Source organism: Elephas maximus, chromosome 21, assembly GCF_024166365.1.
Source record: "Elephas maximus indicus isolate mEleMax1 chromosome 21, mEleMax1 primary haplotype, whole genome shotgun sequence".
Classification (NCBI taxonomy): domain Eukaryota; kingdom Metazoa; phylum Chordata; class Mammalia; order Proboscidea; family Elephantidae; genus Elephas; species Elephas maximus.
Window position 1 is genome coordinate 25200811 of NC_064839.1, and position 18319 is coordinate 25219129.

The 18319-nt window shown below is 51.7% G+C and overlaps 1 protein-coding gene across 6 annotated transcripts in view; it reads left to right on the forward strand.

Annotated features, from left to right (window-relative positions):
- Positions 1 to 2281: 2281 nt before the first annotated feature.
- The window catches only part of NDRG4 (NDRG family member 4), a 33616-nt gene continuing 17578 nt past the window's right edge, over positions 2282 to 18319 (forward strand). For 2 of the 6 annotated variants that reach the window (XM_049864571.1, XM_049864572.1), the window contains exons 1-2: positions 2868 to 3005; positions 14557 to 14651. In XM_049864571.1, coding sequence (XP_049720528.1) covers positions 2969 to 3005; positions 14557 to 14651 — 132 coding nt within the window. In that variant the 5' untranslated portion in view covers positions 2868 to 2968. Of the gene's footprint in view, positions 2401 to 2864; positions 3006 to 14556; positions 14652 to 18319 lie in introns of those variants that run through there. The other 4 variants (XM_049864580.1, XM_049864578.1, XM_049864570.1 and 1 more) reach the window with 4 other exon arrangements.

Below are 18319 nucleotides of genomic sequence, written 5' to 3' on the forward strand. Positions count from 1 at the left end.
TTGCGGGGACTTCTAAGTCAATTGGCAAAATAATTCTATTATGAAATCATTCTGCATCCCACTTCGAAATGTGGCGTCTGGGGTCTTAAATGCTAACAAGCAGCCATCTAAGATGCAGCAATTGGTCTCAACCCACCTGGAGCAAAGGAAAATGAAGAACACCAAGCCCACATGACAACTAAGAGCCCAAGAGACAGAAAGGGCCACATGAACCAGAGACCTACATCATCCTGAGACCAGAAGAACTAGTTGGTGCCCGGCCACAATCGATGACTGCCCTGACAGGGAGCTCAGCAGAGGACCCCTGAGGGAGCAGGAGATCAGTGGGATGCAGACCCCAAATTCTCATAACAAGACCAAACTTAATGGTCTGACTGAGACTGGAGGAATCCCGGCGGCCATGCTCCCCAGACCTTCAGCTGACACAGGACAGGAACCATCCCCGAAGACAACTCTTCAGAAATGAAAGGGACTGGTCAGCGGGTGGGAGAGAGATGCTGATGAAGAGTGAGCTAATTATATCAGGTGGACACTTGAGATTGTGTTGGCAACTCTTGCCTGGAGGGGGGATGGGAGGATAGAGAGAGAGGGAAGCCGGCAAAATTGTCAAGAAAGGAGAGACTGAAAGGGCTGACTCAAGACAGGGAGAGTAAGTGGGAGTAGGGAGTGAGATGTATGTAAACTTATATGTGACAGACTGATTGGATTTGTAAACGTTCACTTGAAGCTTAATAAAAGTTATTATAAAAAAAAAAAAAAAAGTTTCCCCATTCTTCTCTAAAGCACAATGGAAACTTAAGGAAATGACAGGCTGATTATTCTGTTAAAAATTAAAATAGAGTTTGACGTTGGCCAAGAACATAAAAACTCACAGAACTGCCCCATAGGCTTTCCAAGGAGCAGCTGGGGGATTCAAACAGTTGACCTTTTGGTCAGCAGCCAAATATTTAAGCATTGTGCCACACCTCAATTATTAATTTTAGGGGCTCCTTTTCAGGAGGAAACCAAGAGACAGGGATTTCCCTGAGGAGAGCCACAGACCTGTATGGAGAACCCAAGCTTGCTGCCTCCCACACTGTTTATACACTGCAGCCCAAGTATATATGCTGTTTACATGTTTTTGGGTACATGTGTCCCACCTGGGCACAGCTGCCTCAGCCCTGATCAGAGGGTTAATCCACTGCCCCAGCAGCTTCCACAGCCGCCTGGGAACCTCACCAGAAAGCAGCCCAGCTAGAAGGTTCATGAAGGGGAAGGATATTTGACCTGCCACCCTACCCTCACCCTGGACCTCCAACTTGGCCTAGCCCAGCACTTCCATTCTGCACCACAAGGGCTGGAATCCAGGAGGTGGGGTACAGAGCTCCCCACCCCAAGGTCACTGGCAGAGCCAAAGGAGAACCCGGGCCTCTAGACACTCAAGACACAGTTCTGTCCCTCTTTGCCTTGTCCCCTCTCAGAATTTTTTTGACCAAATAAATTTTGGGGGTCAACAGGTCTTCATTCTCCCTCTCCGTCCGAGGCCTTTGCAGATGGGAGCAATACAAGGCCATATGGGGCGAGCGGAGCTCCTTTCCCTGTTCAATAGCGTAGGGCGAATTGGGGGGAGCCACACTTTGGCCTGGACCACAAGGGCCCAGAATACCTTTGCCAGGAACCAGTCACTCCCGCAAGAGTCCCCAAGGAAACCCTCAAACTCTGAAAACAGGGGCTATGCCCCAAGGGCGCCTATACACCTGCTTCTTCCCAACGCCCCAGGGCTTTTCCCAGCGGGTCCCTGGTGGCCGCGGGTGGGGCCGAGCTGCGTAGACAAGAAGTGCGGCGTATGAGGGGGAGGGATGTCGCCTCCGGCTAGGGTTCCTTCTAGAGCCTAAACAAAGACGAAGGCGGTGGCCGCTGCCTCCCCCGGGACCTGACGCCTCGCGGCTAGAAGGGTACTGGAGGGACAAGAGGGTTCGCACACCGCACCCGGCCGAGGCCGACCAGCGGGGACCTCCCTCCTGGAGTTTCCAGAGGTGAGAAGCAGGCATGGGCGGGCGGGGGGAATCGACCAGGGGTCTCGGTTAGGCCTGGGTGTCGCGGCGTCCCACTCGCCCCCCTACCCACGCGCCCCTCAGGGCGCTCCAGCCGCTGCAGGAGGCGGAAGCAGGGCGCCCGGCACCGCCCTCCGGGTCTAGCGGCTAGGCCCGGCCCAGTGCAGCGGACCAGCGACCTGTCCCCGCCCAGCCCCCGCCCCCACGGGCACGCCCCCCCGGCGCACCGCCCCCCGCCCGGCCCCCGCCCCGGCAGCGGCGGGAACTGTGGAGCGGCTGCCAGCACCTGCACCCGCGCGTCGGCGGCGGTGGCGGCGCCCAGGCCCAGCTGCCCGCCTGCGTGTCTGTCTCACTCAGATCACCCTAGGTGAGTGGCGGCCCAGGTGCCGGCAGCCCCCGGCCCCCGCACCCCTACCTTGGCGGCTGCGACGCTCGCCCTCAGACCCGCAAGCCGGGCGCCTTCTTGCGGGGGCACATGCCGCCTACGCGAAGGAAGGCCCCCCCACGCTCTTGCTCCTCGCAGTGCCCGCCAGGCCGGGACTCCTAAGGCCACGGCTCGTTGCCACCCTCACCTCCCCCAGCCCGACCCCCGGTGCGTTGGGGTCTCTTTGTTTGGACGGGAACCCCCTCCCGCCGTTGCTTCCCGAGTGTCACCTCCACCCACCCTGTGTGCACCCTACTCCTTCCGGAGTTCACCCCGACCAGGTGGCAGCGGGCGCCTTTTGGGGGTGCACGGTCGTGCAATTGGTGGATTTTTTTAAACCGTTTTGGGAGGGGGGAGCGCGGCGTGGGGTGCGGCGAGAGCGCTTCTGGCTCCCGGCGGCTCCTCCCGCCTCGCTCTCCCGCTGCTCCGAGCCTCCCGCGCTGCTCTCCGTGCCCGGCGGAGCGCACTCCCCAGACGCCGCAGCCCCGAGCCGGGCAGCAGGGGCGCAGACATGAAGGTGCTGGGCCACAAGATCGAACTGCTCACAGGTACCATAGTCGCTTCCCCGCGGCCGGCCCTCCGCGCGGCCCTCGCCACCTGCCACTTCTTGAGTTGGAGCGCGTGCGGCACTCGGGGCCGGGGCTTGGGGAGGCTCGGGTTCGTGCAGAGGAAGGGGTGAGGGTGCCGGCTAACTCTGGCCTGGGTGCTACCAAGCCCTGTGCGGAGCCCTTCCCCGGGAGGGGACTTGGGGCTGTGCCCCGCCAGCCTGTGCCGTCCAAGTCACAGGTGCCCCGCGTCCAGTTGGGCAGAGCGAGAGCGGCGGGAACGCAGGTTAGAGGATCGACCCCCAGGGGTCCCCGACCAGCCGTGCTCGGCTCAGGTCCCCGAAAGGCAAACTCGGAGCTTCTGCCTTTTAATCAGCGTAGCTGTCCCCCAAGAAAGGAGCTTCCTGGGCTCCCAGAGGAACCCCTGCCATGGGTCTGGCTTCCTTTCCCTGGAGCAGTCTGGCTGCCTCTCCCTATGGGGAGAAGTTTCTCGCTAGGAGTAGAGGCCAGGTGGCCTGGGAAGTGGGAAGCCAGATTGGATGCTGATGACTGGGGGGCTCTCAGCCTGGGACTCCTCAGAGAAGTGGCCAGACACTGGCCGGTGGAAACCGGTGTCCAGGGAACTGTGGCCGAGATCAGCAGAGGACACTGACTTTGCCTGGAAGAATCAGGAATGGGAGCTAGGCAGGGAGCTGAGGAAGAAGCTCTCCTGGGCATGCAGGCTGATTGCACACGCAGCTCTGCCATCTCCCCAGGGAGAGGTTGTGGAAGGACCCAGACAGCAGGAAGGGGCCAGAAAGGGAGGCAGTCTGGTTCTCCATCTCTTCTTATTGCAGATCCCTCCAGGCCTGGGACTGGTAGGTGCTCAATCAGTGTGTGTTGGATGAACACTTGGACTCCCAGCAAGTGCCCTCTGGCACCTGGGAGGGTTTGGTCCCTGCCCTCGAGGACCTTACTGTCTGGTACAAGAGAACGGAGCACAGGAGTCGGGTTACAAGACAGAGGAGGACGCAGCAATCTGGGGCACCAGGAAGCAGGTTGGAGTGTGAGTCGGGCCAGGAGGGGAGCAGAGAGGCTTTGAGCATGTGGCAGCATTTGAGCTGGACCCTACAAAACAGTTTCTTTTCATGGCGGGGAGGTGGCATTGCAGGCTGAAGGGCCCAGGGAAAGGCATAAGGGGAGGCGCTGTGGTGCAGAGCCTGGGGGGCCTGAGGTGTGTGTGTGTGAGAGGGGGATTGGAATGAGGTCAAGATTGGAATTTGAGGCTGTGAGTGCAGGGTCATAGAAGGGAAAATGGTGGCTGTTCTTGGATCACCCGAAACTCTGGCCAGGTGCTCAGATGTGCCACACTAGTGGCATTTCTGAGCCCATGTAGCTACAGGGTAGGGCACCTCCCAGGGTATGTGGGGCAGGACGCCCCTCCAGTCCCTTGCCAATGTTTCCTTGTAGAGCTCACTTGAGGCGGGCCCGCCCCACCTACGTCCAAGAGACCTGCATGGGCCACTGGACTTGTTATCCTCTGGAGGGAAAGTTTTTACAGCCCCATGGGTTTTTAGAGCCCTGCAGAACTCCTGGGTCCTTTCCCATCTTCCTGGCCCAGAAGGGCCTGGAGCAGGAGTACTCACAGGAGTCACAGGGGGCTCCAGTGGGGGCCAGGCTTTGGGGGCCAGTGTGGTATGCCCCCATCTCCTGGATCCAGGGGTCAGGATGGGCCCCGATTTCTGGCAGGCTTTATGAGTCCCCAGCCAGGTTGAAACAGGACCCCCCAGTCACTGCTGGTCACAGGGTCCACGTTGTACCTCCAGCCAGGCCCTGGGGGACAGTGCTTCCCTCAGTCACCATCTCAAGGTCTTTGCAGCCTCCCCTCTCTCTCCAGCCCACTCCTACCCTTTTCCTTGTCCTGCAGATCTGGGTTCAAATCCCAACCCCACCACTTGCCTGCTCCGTGATTTCAAGCAGGTTGCTTAACCTCTCTGACTTCAGTTTACTTCTCTTAAAGATGAACTGGTGTTTCCTCCCTCTGAGAACTAGTGTGTGGCTCCCTGAGATAGTGCAGGTGGCACACCTGGTCAGGGTCTAGACCCTGGCAGGCACCTAACAGGCTTAGCCTACCCTCTGGTTCTTGATCTTGGTTGTCCCGGTGATGGGGAACTCCACCTGCCCTGCCTGGCTGGCCACGAGGGTGTTTGCATTTGCTGCCACCCCAATTTATCCTGCTGTCTGAGATTTTTCGAACCCACTTGCTGCTCTGTGGGAGAAAGGTGTGGCAGTCTGCTTCCGTAAAGATTACAGCCTAGGAAACACTATGGGGCAGTTCTACTCTGTCTTATAGGGTCGCTATGATTTGGAGTCAACTCGATGGCAGTGGATTTGGTTTGGTTGCTCAGTGGTTAAGTGCTCAACTGCTAGCCGAAAGGTCGGCGCTTTGAACCCACCAGCTGCTCCATGGGAGGAAGATGTGGCAGTCTGCTCTGGTAAAGATTATGGCCCTAGGGAACAGAATTTCAAATTCTTATAGACTCTAGACATTCTGGAGCTTTGGAGGCTGAATGAACCCCTGAAACTATTAGCCTGAGGTCATCTTTAAACCTTAAACCAAAACTATCCCCTAAAGTCATTTTAAAACTGAACAATAGTTTAGCTTAACTAGTATAAAAGATCTGCTTTTATTATTATGCTCTTTTAAGAACTATCTATACGGGATCAGATTGACAACAGCCACTCCAAAGATTAGATAGGAACTTTAGGGGGCAGGAAGTTTATGTTAATGAGGGACGAACAACTCTGAAAATGTGAGAATGGTTGCAGAATTTGAAGAATTGAATCCATGTTATTAAATGGTACGTGTAGAAACTGTCGATTTGGTGTATATGTTTTGCTGTGTATATTTCCAACAGCAACAACAAAATAAATAAAATTCAGGAAAAAAAAAAGATTACAGCCTTGGAAACCCTACGGGGCAGTTCTACTCAGTTCTACTCTGTCGTTGGGAGTGGGAATCGGAGATAAGCAGATCACAGTCAAGAGTGGTAGCCAGTTTACAGTGATGGCATACAGCAAAAAGCACGTGCTCAGTAATTATTGACTGAAGTCCAGCCTCACATACCTGCCCCTCCAGGATAACTTCAAGGAGGCCTCTACCTCTCTGCCCTCACATCAGCATTAGAAAATTGTCCCACTGAACCATTTTTTTAAACTCAGATCTATTTCGTTGTTTATTTATTTAGTTTCACATTCTTCCATTTTATTATGATTCCCATTTTACCGATGAGTTTGGTTGCTTCCTCAAGCCCATACTGCTGGCAAGAAGAGGTGGAGCCAGACGGAGCCATCATGCTGTGTTCTAACTGCCTGACTGCAGGCCAACACCTCAGTTTCCACATCTGTAAAATGGGATAGTCTTGGTGCCTACCTGGTCGGGCTCTTCGGTGGACTAGATAAGACGATGTGTGTGAATGGCAAGCAAACAGCAGATGGCAGTTGCAGGGCTGTTGTCCCTGAGCTGTCTCCCGAATGTCCTGGGGTCTCCCCAGCCTGCCTGTGCTCTGGTCACCTGATTCCCTACCTCCAGGATGTCCCAGTTCCTTCCTGGGTTCTCTGCATAACCCAGGCCTTTCTGAGATGTGTTTCTGGGGGAGCCTCAGGTTTCCATTGTATGGGATGGAGGGGACACAGCATCTGAGGTTGGGCGTTCTGGCCGGACATCTGTCGGGAAAGCCAGGTGCCCAGGTCTGGTGTCCTTTTTTTCCAGGGGAAGAGAGGAGTGGTACAGGACATAGCAGGAGGTGTCACTGGTAACTAGTGCTTATCTAGGCTGGAAGTTTCCAGATGCCCTCTGTTGACTTATAGAAAAAAAAAAAAAAAAACCAAACCCAGTGCTGTTGAGTCGATTCTGTCTCATGGAGACCGTATAGGACAGAGTAGAACTGCCCCATAGAGTTTCCAAGGAGTGCCTGGCAAATTTGAACTGCCAACCCTTTGGTTAGCAGCCATAGCACTTAACCACTATGCCACCAGGGTTTCCTTTGCCTTATAGAAGCAGGGACAAAAGAGGCAGGGATTTTAGAATCTGTATGGGAATTTCGGGTCTCTTCTGATTCTCTGAGCTTCTGGGTAAGTTCGTAACTCCTCTGACCCTCAGTCTTCTCATCAGTAAAATGGGAATAACAGCTCTGCCTTGTTCGCATCGTGAGAAAGAGCTGAGATGATACACTGAAGGAGCCCAGTACCACTGTCGGCTGTACACACAAGCTCTATGGTTCTCAGAGGGCGGGCTCTTGGTGCCTTTTGTAGCTGGGTGTTTTTTTTTTTTTTCATGTGATGTGGGAAAGTGGAACGTTAGTCTATTCACAAGTAGGCAGGTGATTGTTTTAGTGCATTTGTACTCAAACAATATGTTTCCAAGACTGTTTGGAGTCAGAGGGAGCTCTGCAATGGCAAATTTGGTTCTCTGAAATGGTCCCTTGGGAGCCTAGATAGTGGATCTTGGAAATTTTAAAAAATCTATTTGATTAAAAAGCACTTTTTTTTTCCAGTTCTGTCTAGAATTATGGTTTTATTTTAATGTAGGAATGTGCACCCCATACAATTTTCTAAAAATTAAAAAAATTTTTTTCTTTTTTTTTTGTTGTTAAGAAATCCATATAATTTTATAGACTGGGATTAAATGGTGTTTGATTGTTGGTAGGTAGGTCAATCCACATTTTACATGTGTGAGAAACTGAGTCATGGACTTGCCCTGTTGTAGTCGTGAGATGCCGCTGTGTCGATTTTGGCTAATAGAGACCGTATATGACTCGATGGCACTGGGTTTTTTGGTTGGGATGACAGAGTAGAACTGCCCCTTAGGGTTTTCTAAACTGTAATCTCTACGGGAGCGGATCACCAGGTCTTTCTCTTGCAGAGCTGCTGGGTACGTTCAAACCACCAACCTTTCAGTTAACAGCCTAATACTTAACCTTCGGGCCACCAGGGGTCCTTGGAATTGCCCTAGGAGGCTCAGAATAGGACCCCAAATCTCATTTCCAGTTCATCTATTTCAGTAAATGACCGGGGTGCTACAATAAAGAAGGTGGTGTGTACATAGATGGGTGAGGAGGTGGGGGCCGCTGGAGGAGGGGGGAGATGTGCAAAACATGAAGTGTGCCCGGGGCCGCCGGCCGGTGTGTGGGTGTGGGGACATGGGCAGGCTGTTGCTCCATGCTTCGGAGGGTAACTAGTACAACTTTTATGAAGGACAAATTGGCAGTGTTGTATCAGAAGCTTAAAAATGTGTGTGATCTGTGACTCATGAATTTTTAGGAACAAATAAAAATGTGTGCAGAGGTGTTGGTTCCAGGATGTTTATTAAAAAAAGGTAGAAACTACCTAAATGCCTAAAAAAAAAAAAAAAAAAACAGTAGAGAAGGTTAAATAAATGGGAGTGCATCATACCAGGGAATCCCAGGTAGCTGCTAATTATAAAGGTTATTTATCCGTCTGAACAGATGTCCCCCAATATAAGTGTAATAACAATAACAGTGATGACAGCTCACACTTATATGTCATATGCCATGTGCCAGGCACAGTCGTAAGAGCTCGAGATACATTAACTCATTGTTATTACAACCCAATAAAGTGTGTGAACTATTTTTTCCTTTTTACAGATGAGGAAACTGAGGCACAGAGGGGTTAGGTAACTTGCCAAAGGTCACACAGCTGATGAATGGCTGGCTAGAATTCAAACCAGGCTGTCTGGCTCCAGAGTCCAAAAGATGTTCCAAAACAGTGTTTTTTTGCTTATTTTAAATTATTTTTTCAATGCTTAAAAAAGAATGAAAGGATATATGCCAAAATGTTAACAGTGGTTTCCTCTGGTCAATAGGATTATATGTGATTTTTACTTTCTTCTTTTCATGCCTGTTTTTCTGTTTTTTCTCAGTGTATGTGTAGTACATGAAATTTAAGTTATATTTTTTAAAACTAAAAATTAACAAATGCATGAAGGAAAGTGATAAGTACTGTGGCTCCGATTAAACCAATCCCATGAGATTTCCCACGAGGAGGGGAGAAGCCTAGGGTGTGGAGTGGGTGTGCTCTTGGAAAACTTGGAGGAGGAGCCATTCAAAGTGGATGTTGAAGTTGGCTTTCCATCAGTCCAAGGAGAAGGAGGGCACTTGGGGCAAAGTGAACAACGTGGGCCGAGGTGGGGCCACAGGAGTGTTTGGGATGGGGTCGGGGGGGGTATGCTGAGTAATGGCCTCCAAAGGTAGCCAGGTCGTGGTCCCTAGAACAAGGAGCCCTGGTGGCATTCTGGTTAAGTGCTTACCTGCAAACCGAGAGGTTGGTGGTTCAAACCCACCAGCTGCTCCACAGGAGAAAGATGTGGTGATCTTCTTCCGTAAAAATTACAGCCTTGGAAACCCTGTGTGGTAGCTGTACTCTGTCCTATAGGGTTGCTATGAGTTGGGTTTTTTAGATTTAATTAAACCTGGTGTCTTTGTTATCTAGTGCTGCTGTAACAGAAATACCACAAGTGAATAGCTTTGACAAAGACAAATTTATTCTCCCACAGTCTAGTAGGCTGAAAGTCCGAATTCAGGGCACCAGCTCCAGGGGAAGGCTTTCTCTCTCTGTTGGCTCTGGAGGAAGGTCCTTGTCATCAATCATCTCCTGGTCTAGGAGCATCTCAGTGCAGGAACCTGGGGTAGGGGAGGGATGGGCACTGCTCCTGGCTCTGCTTTCTTGGTGGTAGGAGGTCCCCATGTCTCTCTGCTCACTTCTCTCTTTTGGATCTCAGAAGAGATTGATTTAAGACACAATCTAATCTTGGAGGAGCCCTGTTGGCGTAGTGGTTAAGAGCTTGGCTGCTAACCAAAAGGTAGGATTTTCAAATCCACCATCCGCTCCTTGGAAACCCTATGGGGCAGTTCTGCTCTGTCCTGTAGGGTCGCTGTGAGTTGGAACCGACTTGACAGCACATAACAACAACAATCTTGTAGATTGAGTCCTGCCTTATTAACATAACTGCTTCTAATCCCACCTCGTTGACATCATAGAGGTAGGATTTACAACGCATGAGAAAATCACATCAGATGACAAAATGGTGGACAGTCACACAATACTGGAAATCATGGACTCGCCAAGTTGACACACATTTGTGGGGGGACACAATTCAGTCCCTAACATCTGACATATAGAATAAAAATCTCCATTTTACTACCTTCCCGTCAAACTGACATTCTTCCTCCTTGTTGCAATTCACTATGAATCATTTGAGAACTTTTTCTTAGAATTTTCAAATATATATATACCTGTTCAGTACAATTTTTTTTTGCATAAATGGGATTGCTTATTCTTATTATTCTGTGACGTCCCTTTTTCTCTTAACTGCATCCTGTAAAATGCCTTCCCTATCTGTTTACATGGAAACCCTGGTGACGTAGTGGTTAAGTGCTACGGCTGCTAACCAAAGGGTCAGCAGTTTGAATCTGCCAGGCGCTCCTTGGAAACTCTATGGGGCAGTTCTACTCTGTCTATAGGGTCGCTGTGAGTCGGAATCGACTCGACAGCAGTGGGTTTGGTTTTTTGGGTTTTATCTGTTTACATGGAACTGCCTCATTTTTAAATAGCTGCATGGTACTCCAGGATGTAAATATTCCATAATTTATTTAACTACAAGGTTTTCTTAAGTATGTAAGAGGAAGTAAGGAAGACCCTAATCACCTATAGTCAATGACTTTTGTATCAATCAAGCATGTACGAGATCTTCCACTTAAAAGTCCTTTTCATATCTACCGTCTCTGGTGTACCTCAAAGCTTTTGGAGGTAGGCAGAGGAAGGCTAGCGCTTCCATTTTACAGATAAGGAATCTTTTTAGTGATGTGCCCAAAATAAAGCTGGGAAGGGAGTACTCTAGAAGAAATATTGGCCATGGTTTCAGTGACTCAAGGCCAAACCATTAATACGTGGAGGGGTTGAAATTCATCTCAAGCCCGCATGTTTCTAACACTCCTGCTGCCTTCAGGGAATGGGAATCAGGAGGGAAAAATAGAAGAAAAACAATGGCAGAGCAAAAAGGGCCATCTCTGTTGCTTCATAGACCCCGGGTTTCCCCCACTCCACCCTGCTCTCAGCCATTTAACCCCTTACAGACCTCAACCAGGCTTCCTTTGTGGAAGGTTGATGTTGTTAGTTGCTGTAAAGTTGATTTCCACTCATGGCAACCCCACGTGTGCAGAGTAGAACTGGGTTCCATAGCGTTTTCAAGGCTGCGACCTTTCAGAAGCAGATCGCCAGGCCCGTCTTCCGTGGCACCTCTGGATGGGTTTGAACTGCCATCCTTTCTGCTTGTAGTCGAGCGTTTACCGTTTGTGCCACCCAGGAACTCCGAGGGAGGTTAATAGGAGCCTCATTATCTTTTGCCTTATCATTTAGCTGCCTTTTTTTTTAAATCATAACTTTCTTAGGAAGAAACTTCTCTGCCACTGTCCTGTGGGAATGTCCACTCTGGCTCCTTTATCCTGGAGTCCCACATCTCCACACTGGGACCTGGCTGTCTCTGTTTCATGGGCTGACACAGACCTGGCTCTCTGGATCCCCGGCATCACAGGCCATCTGTCCCTGCACTGCCCACTCTCAACCCTTTTAATAGCACCATCCTCGTCCTTGGGGACGATGGTCTCCAGGGTGGTTTCATAACAGGCCTGGGTGAGGGCGGGGACACCCCAGTGCTGCCAAGCATCTAATTGAGCTGGGTGTCGAGGGAGGGAGCAGCTAAAAAAACTCCTGATGGGGGAAGAGTTTTTCAAGGTGGGGGCCCTGTTTCCAGTTCCCCACTGGGATGGACGGATGAGTGTGCACACATCAGAAGAGTGGAAGAGAAAGGGTGGGAGAGGGGGGAGAGAGGATGCCTTGCTAAAAATACAGCCCATCTGCATTGTGTTAGCTAGTTTCCCCGGAAACCACTGGAAACACAGCACTCCAGGAGAGCCCGGCAGTGCTGCGACCTGAAGCCTGGGCCCTGGCCTCAATGCCCTGCCTCCTTGGGCTGAGGACAAGTACTCTCCCAGGGGGCTTTTCCATGAGGACTGGGTGGCCAGCAACTCCTAGCCCTGTCCCAGCATGTGTGAATCCCAAACTAGCCTCCAGTGAGGACCACCCTACTTTTATGAGGCACCGCCATTGCAACAAGGTCCCTGGGTGGTGTAAGTGAGTTGAGCTTGACTAGTAAAGTGGAAACCCTGGTGGCGTAGTGGTTAAGTGCTACGGCTGCTAACCAAAAGGTCCACAGTCCGAATCCACCAGGCGCTCCTTGGAAACTCTACAGGGCAGCTCTACTCTGTCCTATAGGGTCTCTATGAGTGGGAATTGACTCCACGGCAGTGGGTTTTTTTTTTTTTTTTTTTTTTTTAGTAACTTAAAGATTCGCGGTTCTAACACACCCAGTGGCCACAGAAGAAAGGCCTGGTAACCTGCTTCCATAGACGTTACAGCCAAGAAGACTCTATGAAATAGTTCTACTCTGTAACACGTGGGGCCACCATGAGTTGGAATTGACTCCGGCGATGGGCTTCTCCCAGGAGGGAAGGAAGGCCAGGGAAGGCTGGGAGCTGCAACCTGGTCTCATGGCAGCTGCCCCATCACAGAAGTGGGTGTCCACGCACAGGCTTTGTGTCCCCTGGTTGCTGGACAACCATTGCATAGACTCCCCAGATCTCTGGCCGGTCCACAGGAAGAAGTAGAAGGAGCAGAGGGAGTAGGATGGGGTGGGGGGTTTCTTCTGACCAACTAGCTGGTGGAGATTGTTGGCCTTTGGGGGCAGAAGGGAAAGTCTGAGGGGTTTACCCTTTAGAAAGGCTGAAAATGAAGTTGGCAAGGAGGAAGGGAGGAAGGCGGGAGGGAAGCAGGGAAGGAGAGAGGGAAGGAAAGAAAGAAAGGAAGGAGAGCAAGAAAGTAGGAAGGAACCCACCTTCCAGACCAGGCAGCCGTGGTGTATAGAATGAGCACTGGCCTGGTATTCTGGAGACCCCATTTTGAGTCCTGGCCCTGTCTGGGCAAAGCACTGAACCCATGTCATCAGGGTGAAATAAAATAGCACAAGAAAGCACTTTGTGAGCTTAGAAATGCATTCCAAAAATAAGGAATTGCTATTGATCTTCAACCACATAGTTAAAAAAATTTTTTTCCTGATTATTTATTATAGACACTAATTTTCAATCCACTACCCAGGGATCACTCTTGTTAACGTTTTGATGTATGTTCTCCCAGGCTATTCATATTTATATTTCAAAATTGGGATAATACTGTATTTTTGTTCTGTAACAGCTTTTTCTATTTATTATGACATAAGCATTTTCCCATATTATTAAATAACCTTTTAAAAGTGATTGGCCCATAACTTATTTATCTAGTCCCTTGTTGTTAGTTGCTGTTGAATTGATTGTGACTCGTGGCAACCGCATGTGTGCAGAGTAGAGCTGCCCCATAGGGTTCTCAGGGTTATGACCTTTCAAAAGGAGATCGCCAGGCCTGACTTCTGAGGTGCGTCTGGATGGGTTCGAGCTGCCAACCTTAGCAGTTTGTGCCACTCAGGGACTCCTACCAATGGACATTTAGTCGCTTCCAGTTTTCCTCTATTATAAATAGCATGTGGTGAGCCTTGTAGATTAAGTCACTGAATGCCCTCCCGGATGGTCTCCTTGGGAAATTTCCCACAGAGAGGAAATTGCTGAGTCCAACAGTATGAAGCCTTTAAATAATTTTGATTCGTTTTGCAAAGCTGCCCTTAATTTATACGCCCACAAATGATACAGGGAACTGCCGGTTTCCACGCATTGCCAGCACTGAAAACTTGGCCAGTTCCATCTAGTGAGCTTTTTTCCATGTTTATTTGCCAAGTGTAGTCCTTTTATGAGTTTCCAGGCCATGTCCTTACCTAGTTCCTCTTAGCGCTTCCCAGTCTATGCCATCCTGAAATCCAAGTGAGGGCTCCAGAGCCTGTCCTAGAGGAACTAGGGCCCTGAGTCCTCTCTGGCTTCTTTCCTGCTCCGCTGTTCTTACTTGCCGAGTTGATTTTCAACGCCTGGTGACCCCATCTGACAGAGTAGAACTGTCCCATAGGCTTTTCTAGGCTGTAATCTTAATGGGAGGAGTCCTGGTGGCACAGTGGTTAAGTGCTTGGCTGCTAACTGAAAGGTGGGCAGTTTGAACCCACCAGCAGAAAGATTTGACAGTCAGCGTGAGCGAGGATTTACAGCCTTGGAAGCCCTGTGGGGAAGTTCTGTCCTGCCTTAAAAGGTTGCTTTGAGTTGGGATCATGCGTTGCTTTTTTCTATTTTTTTGAAATATGTTTTAATTTTGAAGAGCAAATGATAGAATGGCGTCCCCAGAGCCAAATCAGCCGGTCTTGCAGGAGACTTCGGTTCCCTGGGTGAAGCGCTCCCATGCGCCAGCGCTTGGGGTGCTGGGGTTGGACGGTCAGTGTGGTGCCTGAGTGCCGCAGCCCCATCCCTGTTCTCCCCCGGCATCCCCGCCGCCGCAGGCCCCAACCTTCTCCCTCGCCCTCCCTCCCCAGGGCTGCTGCTCCACGACGTGACCATGGCGGGGCTGCAGGAGCTGCGATTTCCGGAGGAGAAGCCGCTGCTCCGGGGCCAGGACGCCACCGAGCTGGTGAGTCGGTCCCGGAGCCGAGGGTGCCACCTGGTGGCCAAGAAGGAAACCTCGTGCCTTCCCTCCAGTCATGACGATGGTAACAAGTGCTGACGCTCCATGGGGACTAGACACGTGCCACGTGCCCGGAATCCTTATGCCACCCTCACAGGCTTTGTCCCCACCTTCCATCCGGCCTGAGTGCCCACTCGGTTAAGACTCAGCCAACCTCACTGTGGTTTCTGCTACCTGTGTGACTGAGAAAACTTTGTAATGAGAAAACAGGCACAGAAAAGGCATCTGACTTGGCCAAGGCCATGCAGCTGGCAGGGAATGAGGCTGTACTCAGCGTCTGGTTCTGGGTAACCTACAGCCCCAGGCAGTAAACACTGGGCAGGGCTGTCCCGGGTGCTTCCTACTTCTTTGTCTTTTCCCTACAAGCCTCTGAGTTTCAAGGGCCAGTATTACCAACAGTACCACCCGGAGCAGTTGAGCTGAGACCCTCAAGGGTTACTAAGTTACCCAAAGCCCCCTTCATCTGGGGATCAGGCGTTAGATTCCAGATTTCCACCCACGCTTGCCTGGCACCCTCTCCCTGTTCAATTCTACTGGGAACTGCAACACAAACCTCCTTGCCAGGAGAGGCTGTCGGCCCACCCTTCGTGGAATTCTGGGATGCCAGGGCTGCGGGGTTCAGGCTGGTTATGCTGTTCCGACGTCCTCATTTACAGAGGGCAAAGCTGGGAACCCAGTCCCTGGAATCTTCAGGCAGCCCTTCTCTACTTTCTTCAGGCTCCCCTGAGCCTGCCCCCAGAAGGTGAGCCCAAGAGCCACCAAGCAGCAAGTATTGGGGTCTGAGCAGCAAGCCAGGATTCAGGGGATCCAGCTACGTAAGGCCAGCCGTCCTGTCCGCAAGAACGGTGCAGCCTTATCTTTAAGGCAGGACCTTGAGTTAATTTATAAGACCCCGAATATTGGAGGGCAGCCCCTCCCCAGGAGTGGCCAGGGGACACTGCAGGGCTTTTTGTTACCATTCCACTCCCTCCTGGGTCCTGGATGTTTGCAGAGGCCTCTTCACTGGCTGCCTTGCTTCTGCCTTTGTTCTACACGACCTTTCAAAGTACAGCATGTCACTGCTTTGCTGCAATGTCATCAGTGCCATGCTGCCATCTCACTCAGTCACAGCCACAGCCTTCCTGGGGCCCGGGGGGTGATCTGTACCCCTTTCCCATGCTCTCCCCTGGCTCACCCCTTTCCATCTTCCCTGGCTGGCTACTGGTCCTCAGACATGCCCACCATATTCTCAGGCTGGAATATTCTAGCCCCAGAAACTGCAGGGCTGGCTCCTCATCTGACCCAGCCCACCCCTACCCTCCCCAGGCTCCTGGGAGCGGGAATCTTGTCCGTCTAGTCCTGGTCTCCCCAGCACCTAGCACAGTGTCTTGCACATAGTAGGCTGTCAGTAAAGACACAGACTGGGAGGATGCCGCAAGTTGTGATCCAGCTCAAAAGAAATATATTTCTCAAAACTTAATGGAAATCCGCTTTTCCCCACAAGCAGTCTTTTGAGGTGTATATAAATAGAGACCAACTCTCTTGGGAAGGCCTGGTGGGGCAATGGTGGTCCTCAGGAAACCTTCCATCACAAGGGCTTAAGTGTGGGGTTCCATTATAGCCCTCAAGGGGGTCTGTCTGCTGGGGTGGGGGTGCATCAGTGGTCCTGACCAGGCCCCGTGGTACATGAGGGTGTGTTGGCCTGGTACCGCCTGTGCCTGTCACCTCAGCAGGGGGCACCCCAAGAGATATCCCTGCCAGGGCGGCCCCACACCTGCCAGGGTGGCCCCACAACGTATCTCTGCCCAGTCTGAATGGCCCCTTGTTGCCCCCTCCCTCCTTCCCTGTCTTGAGGGGCACACTCCCGCCTTTTCCTAGGGGTGCTGCCTTTCTGCTGCTTCTGCTGTGGTTGGGGGCTGAAATCAAACTTGGTCCACCTGCCACCATGACCCGTGTTTGCCCCCACAGTGTTCCCACCTTGCTTGAGGGTGTGCGTTTCAATCCCCTGCTGGAGTATTCTCCAGTCAGCACAAGTCCCCTGCGGTGGACCTGGTCACGTCCTCCTATTCCAAAGTGCATTAAAAGCCCTGTCCCTGACCCCGAAGACAACCCTCAGTGCTCTCAGCGCGGTCTTTCCAGGTGTTGTGACGAGCTGGTGTAGGCCTGTGGACTCAGCCTTCAAGAGCTATGTGGTGTGCTCTTCCAGGCTGGTGCCCTCAGGTGGATTCTCCTTTTCCACCTGCAGTGTGCAAATGGGCCTGTCAGCTTCACTTTTAACTCTTCCAGAGAGGGGTGAATCCCTGCTTATGCGTGGGCACCCCAGCCCTGTGGTCACCTCAGACTTTCTTGCCTTTGACAACTTCAATGCCAGGGCTGTCCAGGACTCCGTGGGGATCTGCTGCTTGTTCTTCCGCCCCAGTGTCCCCTCTCAGCCTCCCACAGCCCCTCCTATGCTTGGCCAGCTCCTCTCACCTGGGCTCTCCCTCCTGCCTTTACCCCTGAATTTATCACTCAGCTCCTCCTGGACCTCCAGGTCTCTGAACTGGCTTGTATTGCTCTAGCAGTGTCTTTGTTTTTTTTTCAGTCCTGCCGCTCCTACAGCCCCCCCAATCTCCTGGGACTCCCAAGCACCCGAGGGGCACACAGCGCACCCTGCCATTATCTGCCCTATCCTCCTTATCTGAGTGTTTTTAACAAAACTGCCTCCTTGTGACTCTCCTGAGATAATTGCCCCCTTAGTGTCTTCAGTACAAACATTTCGCAAGTCTCCTTGCTCAGCCCCGTTGTGCAAGGATTCATCAACAACCAGCCCCCATTCCCTTCCCCTCAGCCCGGTCGCCTTCTACTGAGAGCAGAACCAGACTTGGTTCCACTAACCAAAGGCTCACCCCGCTTAGTGTAAATCACCTGTGCAGTGTAAACTCAGACCTCCGTGCTTTGAGAGCAAGCTGCAGGCAGGCCAGAAAGGGCAGGAGTGGACGGTGCACCGAGCAACTGCCAGCACCGCTGGCCCAGGTTAGAAAAGCCTCCTCAACTCCCTTCCTGTGTGGGCCTCAGCTCCCCATCCCTAAAATGGGTGTGATCGTAACTCTCGCCTCTCAGGACTGCCCATAAATCATCAAATGTTCCTTCTCTGCCTCTGCCCTGTGCCTCGATGGTTAGACCATGAAAATTGGCTGTCGGGGGGTTGGGGGGAAGGGGCAGCAGGGCCAGGAGGAAGACCAAGGAATTGGAGTCAGAGATCCCACTGCTTTTGAGCCTGCAACTCGGTCTCTCTGAGCCTCGCCTTTCTCACCTGTGAAATGGAAATCTTCATGTTTTAAATTAATAAGGAAAATCAGTGTCAGCAACTGCTCATGGGCTCATCTGCCGAAGACTTAATACTTCCCTGCCTGGCCCTTTGTACACTCTTGATTGCTCTTATTAAGATAGACCCACCCGTGGCAGTCAAGTCGATTCCGACTCATAGCAGCCCTATAGGACAGAATAGAACTGCCCAAAGGGTTTCCAAGGAGCAGCTGGTGGATTCAAACTGCTGACCTTTTGGTGAGCAGACGAGCTCTTAAGCGATGCACCACCAGGGCTCCTAAGATAGACGAGGGAACTGAATTATCTGTTCTTGGTGGTGCAACGGT